Genomic DNA, 20,159 nt, shown 5'->3' on the forward strand with positions numbered 1-20,159 from the left:
GATGCTCATACAATAGAAGCTGTTTATTCTGCTAGTCATTTTGTTCTAGAAAACATGCACGACTCAGATGCTATCCTCTAAGCACAGACAAGCTGGTTGGAAGTCTCTTCTGTAGGTCAAGGTTAAGGGATTCACAATATTTTCACATAGCATTATAACATGTAGAACATGTTATTACTTAATTATTCTCACTTTCCCCCCAAGAATTCTTCCATCATGATTTAAATGAAGGGAAGAAAATCCTTTCTACTTTCATATTAGCATAAAAGCAGGGGATGTGAGAGCTGGGAGGGGCTAGGGAAGAGGAATCACTGTTAATCACCTGGCATGAGACTACCTGAATTCAGAGTTCTGCTACTGACGACTGTGTGACCTGGGCCAAAGGATGTAACCTCCCTGAGACTCGGTTTTCTTATTTGTAAAATGGGGGGTCATAACACTAGTTGGGTGTGGAGTTTAAATGAGTTAATGCACATAAAATGCTATGAAAAGAGCTTGGCACATATAAAGGTTAAAGAAAGTGTTTTATGTCATTATCTAGTTCACAGGTCTCGGAATCCCCACGGGCCAGATTTATTCCCCAAGTAAGTTGACTGGTAAAATGTTTCATATTTTTTTCAGAGTTGCCAACATTTAAAAATACAGTTATTTCATAAAACAACTAGATTTTTTTCTGCTTGTTTTGAAAAACTCAGAGGCCTGACAACACTGGGCTCACATACTCACATGGCAGCTATCAGCAGTCTATGAGCAGGGGCCATCCCTTTTATTCTGAACCTTCCTCCAATTTACCATAGTCTCCACCATTCTCTATTGCATCCCTGATACTGAAGGGGGCTACGCATTGATCTTAGCAACCTACAAGTATTTGAACTTACTGTCCCTCTCTTTCTAGAGCAGAAGAGTTCTGACAGATTTTGTATTTGTGTTGGATATGCCAAGTAGGGGTGAGGAGCAAGCAGACAAGTACAGAGAGCAGTTGCAATGAAAAACATTCCTTAGCAAATTGTACTCTTAAAATTGAAATCCTGTAAAGCAAATATGTCAGAGTTACAACCCATATAACATGTTTAAAAAGAGGCTTGGGGTGCCTGGGTGCCTTCGGCTCAGGTCATAATCTCAGGGTCCTGGGATAGAGCCCCGCATCAGGCTCCCTGCTCAGTGGGGAGCCTGCTTCTCCCCACCTCTCTCCCTCTGCCTGTCCCATGCTGTTTCTCTCTCTCTCAAATAAATAAATGAAATCTTTTTTTTTTAAAAAGGCTTATATAATAGTCTGTATTTGCATATCTCTATTGAAGTGTCACATCCATTATTTCCATGCAGTTAATTCTTTAAAACATTAATTCTGTTCAGTTCAAGCAATGTTTATTGTTTATCATGTACCAGGCACTTGTTTCCATTCACAGAGGACAAATGTGATTAAGACAGTGTTTTTCTCTTAGGAGCTTATTGCCTTATGATTGAGACAAGTCCAAAAAGGATGTCAACATGTATGCTAAAGCGTTCTCTACTTTTCTGTTTCTCTTTCACTCAAGGGGAGCTTATGTCACCCCAAATCCATTCCCAGTATGAGGCTGTGAAATGAATTCTAGTTAATGAATATAAATATATTAATACCGCAGTTTTATTTGAACCAGGCATTATGTAAAGTGACTTTTATCTTCCAAAATCTTGTGTTTGATTTTTACATCAATGGTAATCAGCAAACGACAAGGAAAGGCAACTCCTCCCCCTCTGTTTTCTAGCTTTACTGATGCAGAGAATTCATTTTGAACCACGAAGTGGAATATACCTTGTTGGGAAGTGGTTTCAGAGTCCTGTTAAATGTTAAAGAAGTGCTGGCAGTTGGAGTTTCCATAATGTAATCTAAGCCATCATTTCCTGGGAAGGTTCCAAACTTGCTGAGTCATTAATTTAGCATACCAGGTTAAAAAGCAAATTCAGTCTCTAGAGAAGCAGGGTATATTATCTGTGTAAGTAAGTGTTCAGTGCATATCATTTTAACTTTGGCTGTAATTTCAAATGAATACTGTTAGCATAAGAAGACTACAGACACTTTACAACACTACAGACTTAAAAATTCATTTCTACAATCTTTATTTTATCTCTAAGCCGGGCTTTAAAAATCAGCTTTCATAATTTTTGTGTTCTCATATTCTCCCCTGTCTGTGATGTGGATACATCTTACACTGAGAACAGAGAAGAAATCTTGATGCTTTGCATCAGCTATAATTTGCCAAATCAAATCATTTGTACACAGGCGTCTGAGTACCATACTTCTCAGTTATGTCAGTTCTCCCAAAATTTGCACACCTGTAACTTGGTCTAAACTCCTCCACTCAGGAAAAGAACAATTCATAATACCACTGGCTAGTGTAGAAATGTAAATTTTTAGAAGTACATCCTCCTGCATGCACTTACCATAATTGCAGAGAAGGGAATTTGAGATCTGTCCTGTGAGTTTTGAGCCAGTTTTTGCTCTGAACATAATAAAGAAGCAGAATGAAACAAAATGTAGCTGTTCCCTTTCCAGAGCATTTCAACTTTCCTCCCCTATTCCCATAAAAAACATTCATTCTACAGGTTGCTCAGGTTCACCAAATACATGGTGCCAAACTGGAACAGCAAGTAGCAGTGGGAAATAATTTAAACATCACTTAGTTAACCTAGTAAAACCTTCACTGGTGTTGATGAATAAAGAATTTTCTCTTTACCAGAGCTGACTTTAAAGAAAGATCTTATGGGGCACCTGGGTGGCTCAGTCGGTTAAGCATCTGACTCTTGATCTCAGGGTCATGAGTTCAAGCCCCACGTTGGGCTCCATCTGGGCATGGAGCCTACTTAAAAAAAGAAAAAAAGGGGAAGATCTTAAAGGACTGTGCACATTATAATTATACAAATAAGTAAAAAAATAAAATGAAGTTAAGGAAGAGATAAGACAATACTATTTCTCTTTATGTTGTATGATAATGTATCAACATGAACAAAAGCCCAGTTGTTTAAGTCAACATTACTCCTTGACTTTGACTCACCACTACGTCTAATTTCATGTTGAAGTTATTTTAAAGACCAAGCTAGTTGGATTTAGATCAGGGAGATTTTATTAAGGATCTGGTTTTTTTGTTTTTTTTTGTTTTTTAACATTACCAATTTCTAAATTTTGCCTACTTTGATACAACAAACAAAATACTATAATTATGGCTTTCTGGTCCACATACCTTCAAATAAAACTTCACATAGTTGAAATTACATTTTTTGGCTTAAAATGGTAACTGAATATTAATTATTAAGGAAAAATGCATCACTGATTCTGAAAATCCTTAGGAATGTTTGGTTTGTGTTCACATCATTAGAATTAGTTTCAAAGGGATGATTGGCAGGATTACTGAAAAGTTGGTGCGTTAACATTTACATAAACAATGATAAATGTGTATTACAGGGCAATAGCCTTATTTCATAGGCTTTTGTTTGTTTTACAATCTGTTATGTATCAGTGAAGGCCTTGTTTTGCATTTTGATTGAAGAATGGATAAATATAAGCACTTACAGAGTTATCAAATAGTGACCCACTCTTCCTTTTTTGTCTTAGCTTCTGAGATTTGCATCCTCGTAGGAAAAACCACATGCACGTGTGTGTGTATACTCCAGAAAAATAGAATATAATTCTGCAAACAAAACTTCCAAAGCCTTTCCCATTCTCCCTTTCCCAGAGTGTGTGTTATCTAGTAAAATTAGACACAAGCTCCTTCTAGCAGTAAATCAGTTCCCACATAAATCACTATGCATGCAACGCATCTCAAGATTTTAAAGCTTTACTTTTTAATTTAGAAACATAGGCCACATTGAAATTAAGTAATGTATTTGGAACTATAAGAAAAGGTGATGATATGTATTTCTGGTCATGATGCTAGCTGATTTTAATTTTAAAATGTCATGAATGCCAGGAGGGCACTCTTTATTAATGCTACTAAAAGCTTAAATCGCTATTAAATCTTAAGTGCTATTAAAGTCTTAATTTCTGACACTATAAATTACAGAATTTGAGTTGTTATTCCGTGCCAAGCACACATGTGGCTGTATGAATCTCACCGTTGCCTGAATGTGTGTATAATACAGTCTCTAGGCCACAGTGACAGCTAACTTCTCTTCTTTAAACTCATATAACATTTTAAAATTCCGTATGCAATCCTGCCTTGAAGGTAATAAAGGAAATGACTTGTAGTTTAAGGCAGTGTTTATGTGAATGTTACCGTGTTGGCTAAGAAGAAAACATTCAATTTATCAGATTGCCTCTTGCTCTTCTGAGTGACTTCACTCCACGGTATAGTAAAGAGCCCTTTGTGAAACTGGTTCTGTTAACATAGCCTAGAATTAGGTGTCTTAAATTAAGGAAAATAGTTGAAGAGTGATTTGGTCAACTTTTCATAGGATTTTCCAAATCTGAGACCATTTTAAAATGTGACACCAGGTCAGCTTTTATTCTGAGTGTTGAAACTTTCCAACTATGGAAAAGTACCAATTTGCATTTTAGTCTATGCTTAAAACTGTCCCGTTAGCTACAGTTATTCAAGAAGGACACGTAAAACTGAGACCTAACCCTGTGGATTTAATTATTTTTCAATTCCATTGAAGATATTTATTCAGTATATTCGTAGTCATGATTCTGGTCTGGCAAACCTTTGGCCTATCATTAGAAGCTCCCTCAACTTCTCTGCAAGAGTTGAACCATTCCAGAGTAATTATCCTTTGTAGTTTTCTTTTATAGGATTGTAATTACAAATTTAACTGTAGACATAATATCCCTGTGTAGAACTTCATCTCAGATTTCTTTTTATTGCAGCTAGTAAATCTGCAAATCAAAATATCCCCATTTGGTAACACATGGTGCTACCTTTTGGTGCTGATAGGCATTGAAATGGGTGGAAATTGTACATAAATATGATTTTTTTTTTCTTATCTTGTCAGTAACCATTCCAAATCAGAAACTAACTGAGTAAGGTAATACTATAAGGGCTCTGGAGGCAAACAAACGTGGGTTCAGGTTTTGGCTCTTGTAGCATTTGACTCAAAAGAATATATTTAAATTTTGTGGCCTTAGATACCTTGACTTTAGATAATAAAGCTTATCTTGTGAGGTGCCTTATACAACGATTACTGAGGGTAGGAGCTTAATAAATGAGATCTATAAGTATAGTAACTATTAAAAAGTAACTCAATTCCTCTTTTATTCTGATAATTCCAAAATACATTTATTCTGATCATTCCCAAGTACATTTCCTTGATATCAAGAGCTACATGAGGGGCGCCTGGGTGGCTCAGTCATTAAGCATCTGCCTTCGGCAGGGTCCTGGGATCGAGCCCCACATCGGGCTCCCTGCTCCGCGGGAAGCCTGCTTCTCCCTCTCCCACTCCCCCTGCTTGTGTTCCCTCTCTGGCTGTCTTTCTCCCTGTCAAATAAATAGAACCTTAAAAAAAAAAAAAAAAGAGCTACATGAAATTGCCCAAAAACATAGAAACAATTTTAATTCATTTTATTTTAAATTAACTCATTTAATTAAATTTATTTGAATGTAATAATGTAATAATTATGTTATAAATTTATATATAAATAACATGTATAATAATGAATATATATAAATGTAATAAATTTAAATGAATTATTTAATTCATTTAATTTTAATTCGTTTAATTAAAAAATCTATGTACTGGGCTGATTAAATAATTTTAAAATGAGAGACAAGAGTCACAGAGATGTAATTATAACCAAACACCCATATTTGTGTGTCTTGTATAGTCCACTAGTTGCTTTGTTTTTTAGTTATAAAAATGACAATATAATTTTAACCCTTCACTTTTCTATTGTTGAGGAATAATATCAAACCATATTTATTTTTTCTTTGAGGAACTTCAGAGGAACCGTAAGCACTTTTCAGATGATGCACTATGCAGACCTGCTTGCCTTTTTTTTAACCACGTGCATGTCATACTTCAGAAAATGTCAATGAAATAACATGTGCAGTGGGGTGAAGGACCATTGTGTGTTTGCCTTCAACTTTATACTTCTGCATTACAACTAATTATGTTACTTTTTAAAAGCCCCAAATTTGAAAGTTCTAGAAATCAGGTTCAAATATTCTGATCTCTAATTTTCTTCTTTTCAGACTGTAAAAATAAGGTAAATCGGATTAGAAATAAAGGGGGTATAAATTACGTTAAATAACAGAAACACAATTTTAGTTTACTCCTCTCATTTCCTTATGGACCCAACCACTAAACAGTAAAACAAAACAATTTATATATATAGATATATATATATATATGTGTTTATATGTATATATAAATCAAGTCATCTCTTACATCGTATTATCCTTTACTGTATTTCAAACATAGCAAAAGTCACCATCAGAGTCCTTTATTGGTCGAGAGAAGAGGTCGAATTCTCAGTCATACATTGGACGACCGATTCAGCTCGACAAGATTTTGATGTCTAAGGTGAAAGTACCGCACACGTTCGTCATCCACTCATACACCCGGCCCACCGTGTGCCAGTATTGCAAGAAGCTGCTCAAGGGGCTCTTTCGGCAGGGCCTCCAGTGCAAAGGTAAGGAGGATCTTGCCACCAGACATTTGTCGCCAGCCTCACTTTGATCTGGAAAGTAGTCCTCATCCATTTGAAATTACTGTTCTTTTTCTTAGTTCACAACTCCTCTTTCTGATGAGTGCTTGGTTTTTGTTTCCTTTTACAATCGTTGTGATCAGATTGCAGATTCAACTGTCACAAACGTTGTGCATCCAAAGTACCCAACAACTGCCTTGGTGAAGTGACCATTAATGGAGGTAAGTGAAAGATCAGCCGTCACATCTGTGCTTCTTCCCTGTTCAAGAGTGTGTCCATAATGACTTCACAGGATTTTTTTTTTTTGTTACTTGTGACCCAGCCCAAAGTAAATTATGGGCTCAGCTTGTTCTATTTGACTTTAGAAAAACGCTCGTCATTGAGTTTTGATGAAAACCAAAGAGCGTGGGGCGCCTGGGTGGCTCAGTCATTAAGCATCTGCCTTCAGCTCAGGTCATGATCCCAGGGTCCTGGGATCGAGCCCTGCGTCAGGCTCTTTGCTTGGCGGGAAGCCTGCTTCTCCCTCTCCCACTCCCCCTGCTTGTGTTCCCTCTCTCGCTGTGTCTCTCTCTGTCAAATAAATAAATAAAATCTTAAAAAAAAAAAAAAAGAAAGAAAACCAAAAGCTTGACTTCTATGCAGTGCACAGCTAGTACTAAAAACTTGGATGTCCAGAATTTCTTTCTCAGCTTTCTTCTTAATACTTCTTTCCTAGTTTGTTCAGAAATGTAGAAAATGTTGGAATGCCTGCAAGTTATAGCTCTCAGTCTCTTTTTCTCCATCCTTCTCCTTCCAAGCATTGGGACAAAGATTAATTTTTCTTTGGGAGGAAAGGGAGGGAAGAATCAGAGACCGACCCATCAAGAAATAATCACCCACTTCTTTCCTCCACCCAGTTAATTCGGTTATATGTGTGCTTATTAACTTGAATCTTTAATAATAATAAAAAGAACTTTAATTCAGCCAATTAAAAATATATATTGTTTTTTATACTTGGGAATATTCTTTTGGGAAAACTCTAACTGTAAAAATTAACTTTGAAAGATTCCTAAGTAAAACATCATGTCCTAAAGGAACAGCTGACATTTTCTTCCTGAGTAGTATTCCTAATGGAGTCTTAGTAAAATATTTGACTTAGTACCCCAGGCTGACTTTTTCTGTAGACAGTGGACTGCTTTATACCTTGAGTCAAATATCAGTTTTGTGATTCCTCTGGGAAAAAAAATGGTGGACAGAAGACCAGAGAAAAAAATTGAGTATTTTTAATGCTAAAACGCTGAAAAATAAAGGGTTATCTTTTCTCCAGAACCTTCTTCTCTAGAAGAAATATGTACCTAGTAGAAGAAGAGGGGAAATCTCTCAAGGAAAGCATTTCTATACTAGTTCCTGCCTTGGAGATTCATGGATTAACTGCCAAAATGGAAATCTTGGCAGTCTTCCCACTTTCTGTGGCATGTGGAATTGACTTTTTCAGGCCCAGGAAATGTCAGTATGTTCTTGATAACTGGAACTAAGGGGAAACAGTGCAGTTTTTGATATTGTTGATTACTTCGAAATTGCATTTTCCCAGTCAGAAGAATCTGGTAAAAACGTGAATTTCCCAAGCTTGGCAGGCTGAGGTCCGGGATCTATTTTTCAGTTTAAAATAAGTACTCTGCATTTGTAAGTACAGTCGACACTTGAACAACTTGGGGATTGGCGGGGTACCAACCCCCCCATACAGTTGAAAATCTGACTATAACTTTTGGCTCCCCCAAAACTTGACTGCTAATAGCTGACTGTTGACCAGAAGCCTATTAATAACATAGTTGATTAACACATATTTTGTATTTATATGTATTATATACTATATTTTTACAATAAAGTAAGCTAGAGAAAAGAAAGTGTTATTAAGAAAATCATAAGGAAGGGGCGCCTGGGTGGCTCAGTTGGTTAAGCGACTGCCTTCGGCTCAGGTCATGATCCTGGAGTCCCGGGATCGAGTCCCGCATCGGGCTCCCTGCTCAGCAGGGAGTCTGCTTCTCCCTCTGACCCTCCTCCCTCTCATGCTCTCTGTCTCTCATTGTCTCTCTCGCAAATAAATAAAATCTTAAAAAAAAAAAAAAAAAGAAAATCATAAGGAAGAAAATACACATTTACAGTACTGTATTGATCGGAAAAAATCTGTGTATAAGTAGACTCACACAGTTCAAATCCATGTTGTTCAAGGGCCAACTGTAATTATAATTTATTGCATTACCATCAAATGCATGATGACAGGATTCAGTATTACTTCAAATATCAAATATCTTAAGTATTTAAAAACTGCTGCTTATGTGACCAATGTGATATATTGGAAGCCATGACTTAAAAAGTTACTGGAATAGCAAGAATCAGTGACCCCGGGTCTTCTTGCATGTGAAAGTTTCCCTCATCCTCCCATGTATCCCTTTTTTCCCACTGGGGCTGGGCTACTGAAATAGACCAGTTTTCTCCTCACTCGTTCCTGGTATCACTTTGGTTCCTAGAACTTTGCTTCTGTCCCACCCTTGGCTTCCTTCCATGGCTCCCCATGTCTTTTCATGTTTTTAGGCTTAGGGGCATGAAAAAGAAACATCTGCTTATAAAATTATCTATTCATCCTCTGATAATTTCAAATACTTATGAACTAAAATTTAAAAAAAATAAAGAAAAGGAAAGAGACGATCAATTCTTGAAATAAGTATTTTTAGGGCTTCCAATTGATAATGTTGAAGGATTGCCTAACTCTCGTAAGCCCTGACTCTAGGATTCCAGGCTTATCTTCATGGATGCAAAACAATTTTTTAGATTTGCTTAGCCCTGGGGCAGAGTCTGATGTGGTCATGGAAGAAGGGAGTGATGACAATGACAGTGAAAGGAACAGTGGGCTCATGGATGACATGGAAGAGGCAATGGTTCAAGATGCTGAGGTGGTGATGGCAGAGTGCCAGAATGACAGTGGGGAAATGCAGGACCCAGACCCTGACCCCGAAGACTCCAACAGAACCATCAGGTGAGGGCTGCACTCCCAGTCTCACTCCAGCAGGGGAATTTCCTTTTTAAGATTCTTTGCTATTTTTATCTATTGGAGAAGAAATTTAAAGTGTGTGCTTGATTTGTTTATGAATGCGCTGTGAACTAGGGGAGAGCCAGTGGAGTTAGGAGGTCTGGATAGCCTTAGAGAGGTGTAGTTTTGCATCCTTTCTAGCATTGCCTGTTTCTGTGATCCCTTTTCTTTTGCATGTGAAAGTTACTCATATTTGCCAGCCACAGGTTTACTGCTAAATTAATGTTTATTCAGAGTTCATTGTTTGGACTTGCAAAGATCAGGGGCCAACCTCAGTGGACACCATCTATCTTATAGCTGGCCCCTTATACAAATATCACATATGTCTACATCTTACTGTTCTGTATTTTATTTCAGAAGTATGTGAAATTTTATATTGGGATTTGATCATCTGTACTTCTTGATTACTAGATGATCCCCATTTTTGATATCAGGGATCAGCATACTATGGCCAATGAGGCTGCTGCCTGTTTTGTAATAAAGTTTTATTGAAACATAGGCATGACCCATTCATATTGTCTGTGGCTGCTTTTGCATCACAATGGCAGAGTTAAGTATTCTACAGAGCTTAAAAATGTTTACACCTAGTCCTTTGCAGAAAAAGTTTCCCAGCCTCTGATTTACATTATAAAATGTATTCACACTTTTGTGTCCGTTTTACAAATGCTGTATTTATTGGCAAACTGAAATTGTTCATGAGTAGAGAGATAAAATAATTGGATTTTTTCCATTTAATGGCATAAAAAATATACTGGAAAATATTAGTCTTGTGACGGAACTATCTTTTGAAGGTGTACCTTTCTGTAGTATCAACGTGGGGGGAGTTTGGGGGGAGGTGCTTGCATATATGCATAGTGGGTAGGGAAGAAGACAAGAAGAGACAGAGACAGAAAGGAAAGGCAAAGAGATGAAGGATCCTGTGAACAATAGCTATTTAAGAGAGTTTAAATAGCAGATTCTACTTTTTATGAAATTATCCAGACTCAAATTCATGTTCTATGATATTATGCACATGATTAATATTTTGCCTGTAGTCTATGATAAGTAAGCAAATAAGCTTTTATGTGTGATTCTGAATACTGTGGCCTCAGGACACTAAGACGGTAATCTAGCTGGTGTTTCCCCAAAACTGAACACCATGCGGTTCCACCTAAAAAACTAAGGTGATTATTATCCTGCTTCAGGATTTTTAAAGTGTACCTGTGAAGTGCCTATCACTCAGAGTAATCCAGACTCTGAACCATGGTATTCTGACAATACATTTCACCAAAAATGGGATGTGAATGTTTTTTGACTTTCCCTCTGAAATAGCTGAAATAAGGTTTTATGCAGGAAAAGATCTGTATCTAAAAACATTTCTCTCCCAAAATATTTTGACTTTTCAAGTCCATCAACAAGCAACAATATCCCGCTCATGAGAGTCGTGCAGTCTGTCAAACACACAAAGAGGAAAAGCAGCACAGTGTTGAAAGAAGGATGGATGGTCCACTACACCAGCAAGGACACCCTGGTAAGATCCACAGCCAGCCGTTTACTCTTGGCTCACTAGCTTTCATTAGAAGAGTTGCTAGTGCCTTGTCAAGACCCGCGGGATGTGTGAGTTAGCAGGAGCAAACCTCTGCTTGGGCATGGCGTAGGATCTGGTGGAACACATTAATAGTCTCTGGGTGTCAGATGTAGTTGAGCAAGCAACTGAGTTAGAAAAAAGTGTAGACAGCAATCTCAGGGAAACAAAGTCATTTACCTCTGTTACTTGAGATGATCTCCGAACAACTTGAATGTCTACCTGTCATTTTATAGCAGTCATGAAAATGACAGCATGTATTTTCAGAATGCTCCTTTGTGATTCAGAATTTAAGAAAAAAACCAAAACACTGCATTTTAGGGAGAGAAAAAAACAATGATAACTATTATATACTTTTTAAATCCTTAATTAAGTGATCACTTAACAACTGACCTATTCGGGAATACATTGATCCTGTATTTTATTAGATAAAGGACAACATATTTTAATGTTTTAAATGTAGTCTGAGGTGTTCACTACTCCAGATTTTTCTAATAGGTGATGAATGAGATTTGTGCATGTGTGAAAGAGAGAGAAAAGAAAAATCTTCGTTTTTGTTGAACTAATTGGCATTTGCTGATAAGCATCTTTCTTAGTTACTGGTAGTGTTTTCCACTCACCTCCTATCTATAGGATCCCCAACATTTCTTTAGAAAAATAGACACCCATAACCTAATTACTCTATTTATAATATCAGTCTTCTCTGCTGGAGAGAGATTTACATGACTTACTATAGGATCCAATTGAATATCATCCTCTAGTTCTTCCTAGACATGGCAGACATACAGTATTTAAAGCATATCTAATATATTTGACTGGTCTAAGATAAGTTGTGGTTCAGATCAAGAATACTGCTAGGGCTTTTTGGTCTAAAAGGATGAATACACCCCCCCCCCCACACACACACCCTAAAATTGTGGAACATATACCTAGGCTGAACAAGGACCTTATCACCAAATCATGGAAGTTTAGATCTGTAGTCAACTTAAGAGAACATAGAGTTTGGTGCATTCCCCTGACTTTGTTACGTTGATGTCATGGAGTCAGACTTGACATCCAACAAAATATTCTTTAGTTCTTTTGTAATATTCAGAATTCTTCCATCTCTAATGGAGGCCAGAATAGTTGACTGGATAAGCATGGTATTCCTTATGTTCTGAAATAATGAGTATACATAAATTCTACATCTCTTATTATCTCTTATTATATCTCTTATATCTAACCCTTTTTATTTTATTACAAACTACAAATCCACCTCTAGTTCTGCAAGCAGTCAAATAAATTTTTAAAATGGAAATGTACCTGGGGCGCCTGGGTGGCTCAGTTGGTTAAGCGACTGCCTTCGGCTCAGGTCATGATCCTGGAGTCCCGGGATCGAGTCCCATGTCGGGCTCCTTGCTCAGCAGGGGGTCTGCTTCTCCCTCTGACCCTCCCCCCTCTCATGTGCTCTCTCTCTCTCATTCTCTCTCTCAAATAAATAAATTAAAAAAAAATCTTAAAAAAAAATAAAATGAAAAATAAAAAAATGGAAATGTACCTGAGTGGCACAGTAGGTTAAGTGTGGGTTTCGGCTCAGGTGGTGATCTCAGGGTCATGAGATCAAGCTCCTTGGGCTCCACACTCAGCAGGGAGTCTGCTTCAGTTTCTTGCTGCCCCTACCCCCTGTGTGCTCACTCTCTCTCTCTCTCAAATAAATAAATACATCTTTTAAAAAATAGAAATATTTACTATGCATGCACTAAGTGCCAGGCGCTACACTGGGTGCAAATATATTATCTCCTTTATTACTCCTAACTCTCTAATGGAGATGGAGAAACTTATCACACAATTGCTAAATAGTCATCTTTTTCTAGAGTCTAAAATTCAGTGTGAGTCTTCCTGGTCCAAAGCCCATCAGATCTTATGTCTCCATTGGGAAAATGTTTTGGTTTTATCATTCTTAGGTATTTTTTTTTAATCTTTGGTATTTTTAAAATTTTTAAAATATCCTAAATCTAATTTCTGTTTCAGCGGAAACGGCACTATTGGAGATTGGATAGCAAATGCATTACCCTCTTTCAAAATGACACCGGAAGCAGGTACTACAAGGTAAGGATGGCTCTTGCCTTAATTGGAGTCTCCTGCTCCCTCTTATCTTCTTGGGAATGTAGGGTGTTAAGAATACAAAATACGTCTAACAGACATGACAGTTTTGTGCTTGTTCCAGGAGATATTTATTATTTTTCTGTAGTTTACAGATCTGGGGGGAATCAGGTTGTGACCCCAAGTTAGTCATCTGTGAATTTCAGATTTCCCTGAGGAGTGCTTCTGGCCCCAGGAAATGGTGGTGGGGAAGAGGAAGTTTAATTGAGTATATTAGATATGTGCATTTTAACTAGAAAATTCGAAGTCCAGCAGATTAGCTACAAGAAAATTCTTGAAATCCACTACATCCAGGTTTTTTGTTCATCTATAGTCTTACAACACATTCCCCAGGGGGTTAAGAAACATTGTATGATGTCTCCATGCATTGCCAATATGCATAAGGAGCACTTTCCTCTAGAGAAAAATTTGGCAGCAGTTTCTACTTTGTCTCTCTACGTGAAATAGTACAGATGTCACATAATGTATCACCCAGTAAAACATGGTTCCAAAAGAAGTTCATAGTGAAAACAGTATATTCTTGCTCCTTCAAAATTAATGCAGCCTCAGCCATAGTTGACATGACTCACAGCGTCTACTTTACACAGCTCTAACAGAAAAAGGAAACCTCATTAAGTTTTAAATGAAAAATTTATTTTAGAAGTTATTATTTCTTAGTCACGCCATACCTCTGCATAGATAATGTGGTGATTAATTATTTTTTGCTGTCAAAATTGTCTTAAAAGCAACGGCTTTTAAAATCAATCTCTGTGGTCTACCTCACTAAAACTGTTCATTTGGCTATACTATTATATTAACATCTGTTGAATCAAATTATGTGATTCATTTTCAGTGCCTAAAAGGATAGTTAAAACTTAGCAACAGCCAGGCATACCCAAGTGCATTTCAAAAGTGTTGTGATTCTATCTCACCATTATAAAAATTAATCATTTATATTCTTAGATCTCGATGCAGGTTCAAAATCATTATACCTATTTGTACTTTTTCTTGCCACATGAACATAGTAAAAAAGTCACTTGAATTTTTCTGGCAAGAGGAGATGATAAAGTTTCCCCCAGTAAAGCTTAACAGTATTCTGTGTTTAATAAAACTATTTTACATGAACGATGGCTATTTGTAATGTCATTTGTCACATGTGCCTAGCATGAATTTTATTTGAAAGTTTATAGACTTGCGATAAACTGCAGTTAGTACACTCTTTCTTCCACAGGAAATTCCTTTATCAGAAATTTTATCTCTGGGACCAGCAAAAGCTTCAGCTTTAATTCCTAATGGAGCCAATCCTCATTGTTTTGAGATCACCACAGCCAATGTAGTGTATTACGTGGGAGAAAACGTGGTCAATCCTTCCAGCCCACCACCCAATAGCAGTGTCCTCACCAGTGGTGTTGGTGCAGATGTGGCCAGGATGTGGGAGATGGCGATTCAGCATGCCCTCATGCCCGTCATTCCCAAGGGCTCGACTGTAGGTTCAGGAACCAACTTGCACAGTGAGTCTGCTCTAGTTTTGTGTCTTTAGAACAGATGAAGAGAGCCTCTTTGGGGATGACTTAGTTTATTAGAGAACATTGGGTCTCTCAAATAGAAGCTGCTACACCTACTAAGGTATCTCATTAAATGATCATATGTTATTGGTTTCTTTATTTTATATGAAAATTTGAACAAATTCATGTAAACTCTGTGTATTAGGTAATAGCAGGAATCTAGAGCTGTTGTTGGTCCTAAAAGAAGGAGTAATCTAGTCATCTTGCGTTTGATCTGGAATGCCAGTCTTGTTATTTGCAAATGTGAGTTAACATGTTTCCTCAAAACCCCCTAACATGGTACTCTGTGCAGGATACTTGGTGTGCAGAGTACTTGGAAATTCTTGATAACTGTATCCCAGAAAGAAATCTCTGTTCATTAGTAGAATGAGACAGATTTTACCAAAATGCAACTGTGATTAGGTGTTGAGGATGAATTTTAAAAAGATATTTTAGAGGAATATCTATGTAAAAATATGTAATTTTAAATTTCAAAATGGCTCTTAATAATGAAGCTTATCGGGGGGGAACCTGTTTTTCGTATTGCAATAAGTTATCTGGTGATTGATCACAACTTTTCAATTGATCTGTAAAGCAATGTACATATAAATAGGTTATATATGTTTATTTTGGTGCTAAGCATTTTACGTGAGGTCTCTTTTAATGCCTAAAACAACCCCGACAGGCGGACGTTAATGATTTGCCTGTGTTACAGGTGAGGAAATCAGGCCTTAGAGAGATTAAGTTGTCCCAACATTACCAGAGTGGTAAAGCGGCAGCCAGCATTAACCCAAGGCTTCAGAACTCCAGACTCTAAACTGACAAAATATTATTTTTCAAAGCCAAGTACAGAGTAAATCTGTAATTGTAAAAGGAAAGAAATATTCTAATGAACATTTTCCTAGAAACATTTAATTGCTGTGATTTAAAAACAGCCTGTAGCTTGATTAGTAAAGCCTGTAATCTGCTTGCTTTGATGTTACTTCTCTTACTTCTTTTGTGTATTTTTTAACATGTATTTCCAGGAGATATTTCTGTGAGTATTTCGGTATCCAATTGCCAGATTCAAGAAAATGTGGTGAGTGTGTACCTACTAATATAAAACTTGGTAATGTGATTCTTTATTGGAAAATAAGAGTATCCTAAATACACGTTTATTTATCTAACATTTTAATTTTTCAGTATTTTCTAGAAAGTAAAATAGGGTCTATTGGGATATTTTTCTTCCATAAGATTTTAAAAACATTATATTATGTGGATTTTTTAAAGTGATTTTTCTATATCCTGTAGTGTGGAGAGCTAAATACTATTATTCATCTCAGATAAACAAATATAATGCAGTGACTGATTTTTCTCACATTTGCCCACCTTGGTATTGGAATTTTAATGGTCACTATAACACAATACCAAACAAAATAAATTCTTTGAGTTGCACAAGTGACCCTTAAATTCTCATTCCTTGATTGCTACCTAGCAGTGCTGTCTTATGACAAGGAGTTGTGAACGCTTTTAGAGTCACTTATGCTTATCAAGTCCTCAGAAAACTTCATAAATCATTATATTTTATGGGTTCATATTCTAACGCCCTAGTCGGCTATGCCACATAACTCCATCCTTTCAACTCAGTTTTTGAAAATCATAAACATGAGATAATTTATTATATTTTGTCATGACAGGCAGCCAACATGTAATAAAGCCTTTCCTACCCCGTCCTGTGACTCAGACCTTTTGCTCTGTTTTCCCTGCTATACCTATGACTGAAAGCAAAATGTTTACAGCCTTACTTACACTTATGTGAGTTTAATTTTTAAAGAATAAAATCCATGAAACTCTGCTCATCACTAGTTATAGCTTTGCATCCTTTGCTAAATTGGCATAAAGTAAACTGAAAACCAAAGCTGAATTGAAGAGAATTAGGAAAACTTCATAGTGAAGGTTAGTTGTAGTCTTATGCTGTTAATCTTGAAATATATTTCTAAACACTTGCACATTCCTCTTGCTCTTGATCAGCCAGAGAAGACTTTGGGAAATAAAGGTAATCTATAAGCCTCTTGGAAAATTCTAGATACCTGTCAAGTCATTCCACCCTGTTCAGCCACTGTTATCCACTGAAAATTTGGGGTGGGCCATTAAGCCATATGAAAAAGATGGAGAAGCTGGGACTCAAAATACTGGAACAGTTTTAATTTGTTTTCTTGTCTCCAGACAACCTTGAACTCACTCCATGGTTACTCTGAAGGGATAACAGAATAGAGACAACTGGTAGTTGTTTTATAGGGAGGAGCACAAAGGAAAAGATAAGAGTGGGTAGGAGATGAAGAGGGTAGGGATTTGATGTAAAAGGACTCGCTTTCTGAAAGGACAAAGACTGTAAGAGTGGAGGACAGGCAGAAAATTCAGTATGATATAATAGGAATACATAAAGTGGAAAGTGGTGTTTGTGTTTTCATGAGTGTAATCATCAAATAGAGACTGTACGACATAGATTAAAATATAATGCTTTCTTTAGTAATTATTATTTCAAAGAGAGAAGACTAGACATTTGGATCTTGTGACCTCCAAAAGTGGTAAAAATAGCTACCTCACAGATGAGAGTTTCACAGTGGGTTGTCATCCTTTTGTGGTGTCTCCAACTCACAGTGATTGAGCCCCTTCAGTTTAGATTCATCTGGGTTGGATGGTTGATAAAGAAGCATCCTCACCATCCTAGCCATAAAGAGTGAAGTGATTGGAATCAGGACTTACACAGACATGTGATTGGGACCCAAGATTATTTAACCTGAAATTTCTAAATAACCATCCCCACAAGCAAATCTCTTTTTGAATACTTAGAGTAAGTAGCGTAGTATAGTTATAAGTCTTATTTCTCTCTGTTAAAACATATTTGACTGAACATTATGAAACCTCTGCTGCTTAAGAACCAAATAGTTTGCAAAAATATTACACTATTAAATTAATTGAAGAGTGTGCTTTGAGTTCTATAGTGATGCTGCACATTTCATCTAGCATTTACAATCTTATCATTTACATTAAAATATCTAATAATATTAGTAATGTATGTAATAGACATATAATTGATCAGGACTAATGTTCTGTTCCATTTCATGTTTGTTTTTCCCTGGACTTGCACCTGTAGGACATCAGCACAGTATATCAGATTTTTCCTGATGAAGTACTGGGTTCTGGGCAATTTGGAATTGTTTATGGAGGTAGGTTAGCTCACTAGTATTTTTATTAACTTGGAATTTTAGCTACGTGCATTTAGAACAGTAATATCTCCAAGAAAAATATAATAGACAAGACCTATGTGTACATATATTTGTATGTATATCTCTCTGTGTTTTACCTTTTCAGAAATTTCTCTTGAGATAGTCACTATCTGGAGAACTGGATATTTCTGTCTTGTAAGAGAAGTTTTTCTACTCCTAAAAAACTTCTTTTGCTTAACTGTTGACGGAGTCTATACACAATGCTGGTTAAATATTGGTTTATTTAGACAAACTATTGAGAAGCAAGGAAGTTATAATTCATAAATTAGTTCCATTTCCCTTTAGCATATTTGATCAGAACTCTACAAGAAATCCATTCACATAACTAGACAAATAATCTTTTAATTCTAAAATCTGTGACAATGTATTTCATAAAGGTTGTCATTTTTTAAATTTTTGAAATGAAATACTAGGTTTTTACCCTTTTCCTTATTGTCAAGCTATTTGGTGAATAACTGCTGTTTTAGATTCTAGCCGGTTCAATTATATTTTTCAAGTCTTTAAGAAACATTTAATACTTATGCTTTACCTCCCCTATAAACTGACACCACAACTTTCAGTTCTTGGATATAATCAGTTAAAAAAAATTATCTTTTCTGTGAGGTGGGAGGGCTCTGAAATAATCACAGTGTCTCGCTCATTATTGTTTATGATAGTATAATACGTGCTTTTTTAGTGGATTAAGTTATATGCTGTTCTAAAAAGTGATTTGGGCCGCACCTGGTTGACCCAGTCAGTAGAGCATGTAGTTCTTGATCTTGGGATTGTGAGTCTGAGACCCACATTGGGTGTAGAGTTTACTTTAAAAAAATAAAAAAAAATAAGAAGTAATTTTGATTCTTATAGAATGCTCAAATGCTATTTTTTTATGGGAATCCCACCGATGAGTCAGCAGACATTGTGCTTTTTGTTAATGCATAACAGTGTAACAGTGCTGCACAGAGTATTGCTCTGCAGTGTAATCATTGCTTGCAAAAAAAAAAAAAAAAGTCACGCAATATAGAACATAGTAAATATAACTGCACATCCTGTAGGGGTGAGAAATGAGGGCAGAGGGATGAGCAGGTGCCAGATAATTTTAATACCCGACACTGAAGGAGCAGGCCCAAGAAGAGGCCTCCACAAGGAAACTGAAAAGTTTAGACCGGTCTCATAGGGGATGAAGCAGATGAGAACGACTATCAGAAGAGAGGTCAAGTACTCTATATCATGACAGAGGAGTGGAAACAAAAGAAGCTCTGACCCTGAAGAGAGTAGAGAGTGGAATGACTAAGTAGAATAGATGGCAGTGCATCCAAGAGTAAGTGATGTTAAGGAAGTAGAGAATGGGAAAACAGGACAATCTGGGAGTGAAGGAAGGAGGAGTCAGAAGGAAGTCAGCAAGAGTCTGGAAGGAGTCAGAAGGAAGAGTGAGAGTAGAGTGTAGGGGGGAAGGAACGCTGGATTTACAACAAATGTAGGTATCATGGAATTTCAGGTTTGTATGTGAAGGAAAAAACCCACATAATTAGGTCATTTTCATTTTCATACTTATTCTACTCTATTCTATACCTACTACAGTATAGTAGTGTAGAAATTAAGAGCTCGAGGGTGCCCTATAGATTCCCTAAAATGTTTGTTGAGAGGCTTAAATGGGATGTAATGTATGTAAAAGGCCTGTCTTGTGATGACAATGACAGTGATGATGACGAAGGTTTTCTGAGTTTGTAGAATTCTCTGGGCACTGTGTGCACCTTACATATCTTATTTCACCTGATGCTCAGAACAGCCCTACCATTGAAGATGAGGAAACTAAAACTCAGAAAGCCTAAAGTGATTTGCTCAGGGTCACAAAGCTAGTAAGTAAGAACCAAGACTTTTTATTCTTTCCCTTACGACATGCATTAGTTTATCAGGACTTTAAAATTATACTTTCTTAAGTAGAGCATTTCGCTGGTGGTATAAGATTGTTTATATTAACTAGCTCAATATCGTGTTT

General features: G+C 36.7%; 1 protein-coding gene across 1 annotated transcript in view; it reads left to right on the forward strand.

The window, feature by feature from the left end:
- PRKD1 (protein kinase D1) overlaps positions 1-20,159 on the forward strand; it is a 315,285-nt gene that overhangs the window by 252,877 nt on the left and 42,249 nt on the right. Inside the window, exons 5-12 of the mRNA XM_034993621.1 lie at positions 6,391-6,601; positions 6,760-6,837; positions 9,425-9,629; positions 11,070-11,193; positions 13,258-13,335; positions 14,600-14,879; positions 15,938-15,990; positions 18,049-18,121. Coding sequence (XP_034849512.1) covers positions 6,391-6,601; positions 6,760-6,837; positions 9,425-9,629; positions 11,070-11,193; positions 13,258-13,335; positions 14,600-14,879; positions 15,938-15,990; positions 18,049-18,121 — 1,102 coding nt within the window. The remainder of the gene's footprint in view (positions 1-6,390; positions 6,602-6,759; positions 6,838-9,424; positions 9,630-11,069; positions 11,194-13,257; positions 13,336-14,599; positions 14,880-15,937; positions 15,991-18,048; positions 18,122-20,159) is intronic.

The sequence above is a fragment of the Mirounga leonina genome, unplaced genomic scaffold (genome assembly GCF_011800145.1).
Source record: "Mirounga leonina isolate KUSES-001 unplaced genomic scaffold, KU_Mleo_1.0 Mir_91, whole genome shotgun sequence".
NCBI classification, from domain to species: domain Eukaryota; kingdom Metazoa; phylum Chordata; class Mammalia; order Carnivora; family Phocidae; genus Mirounga; species Mirounga leonina.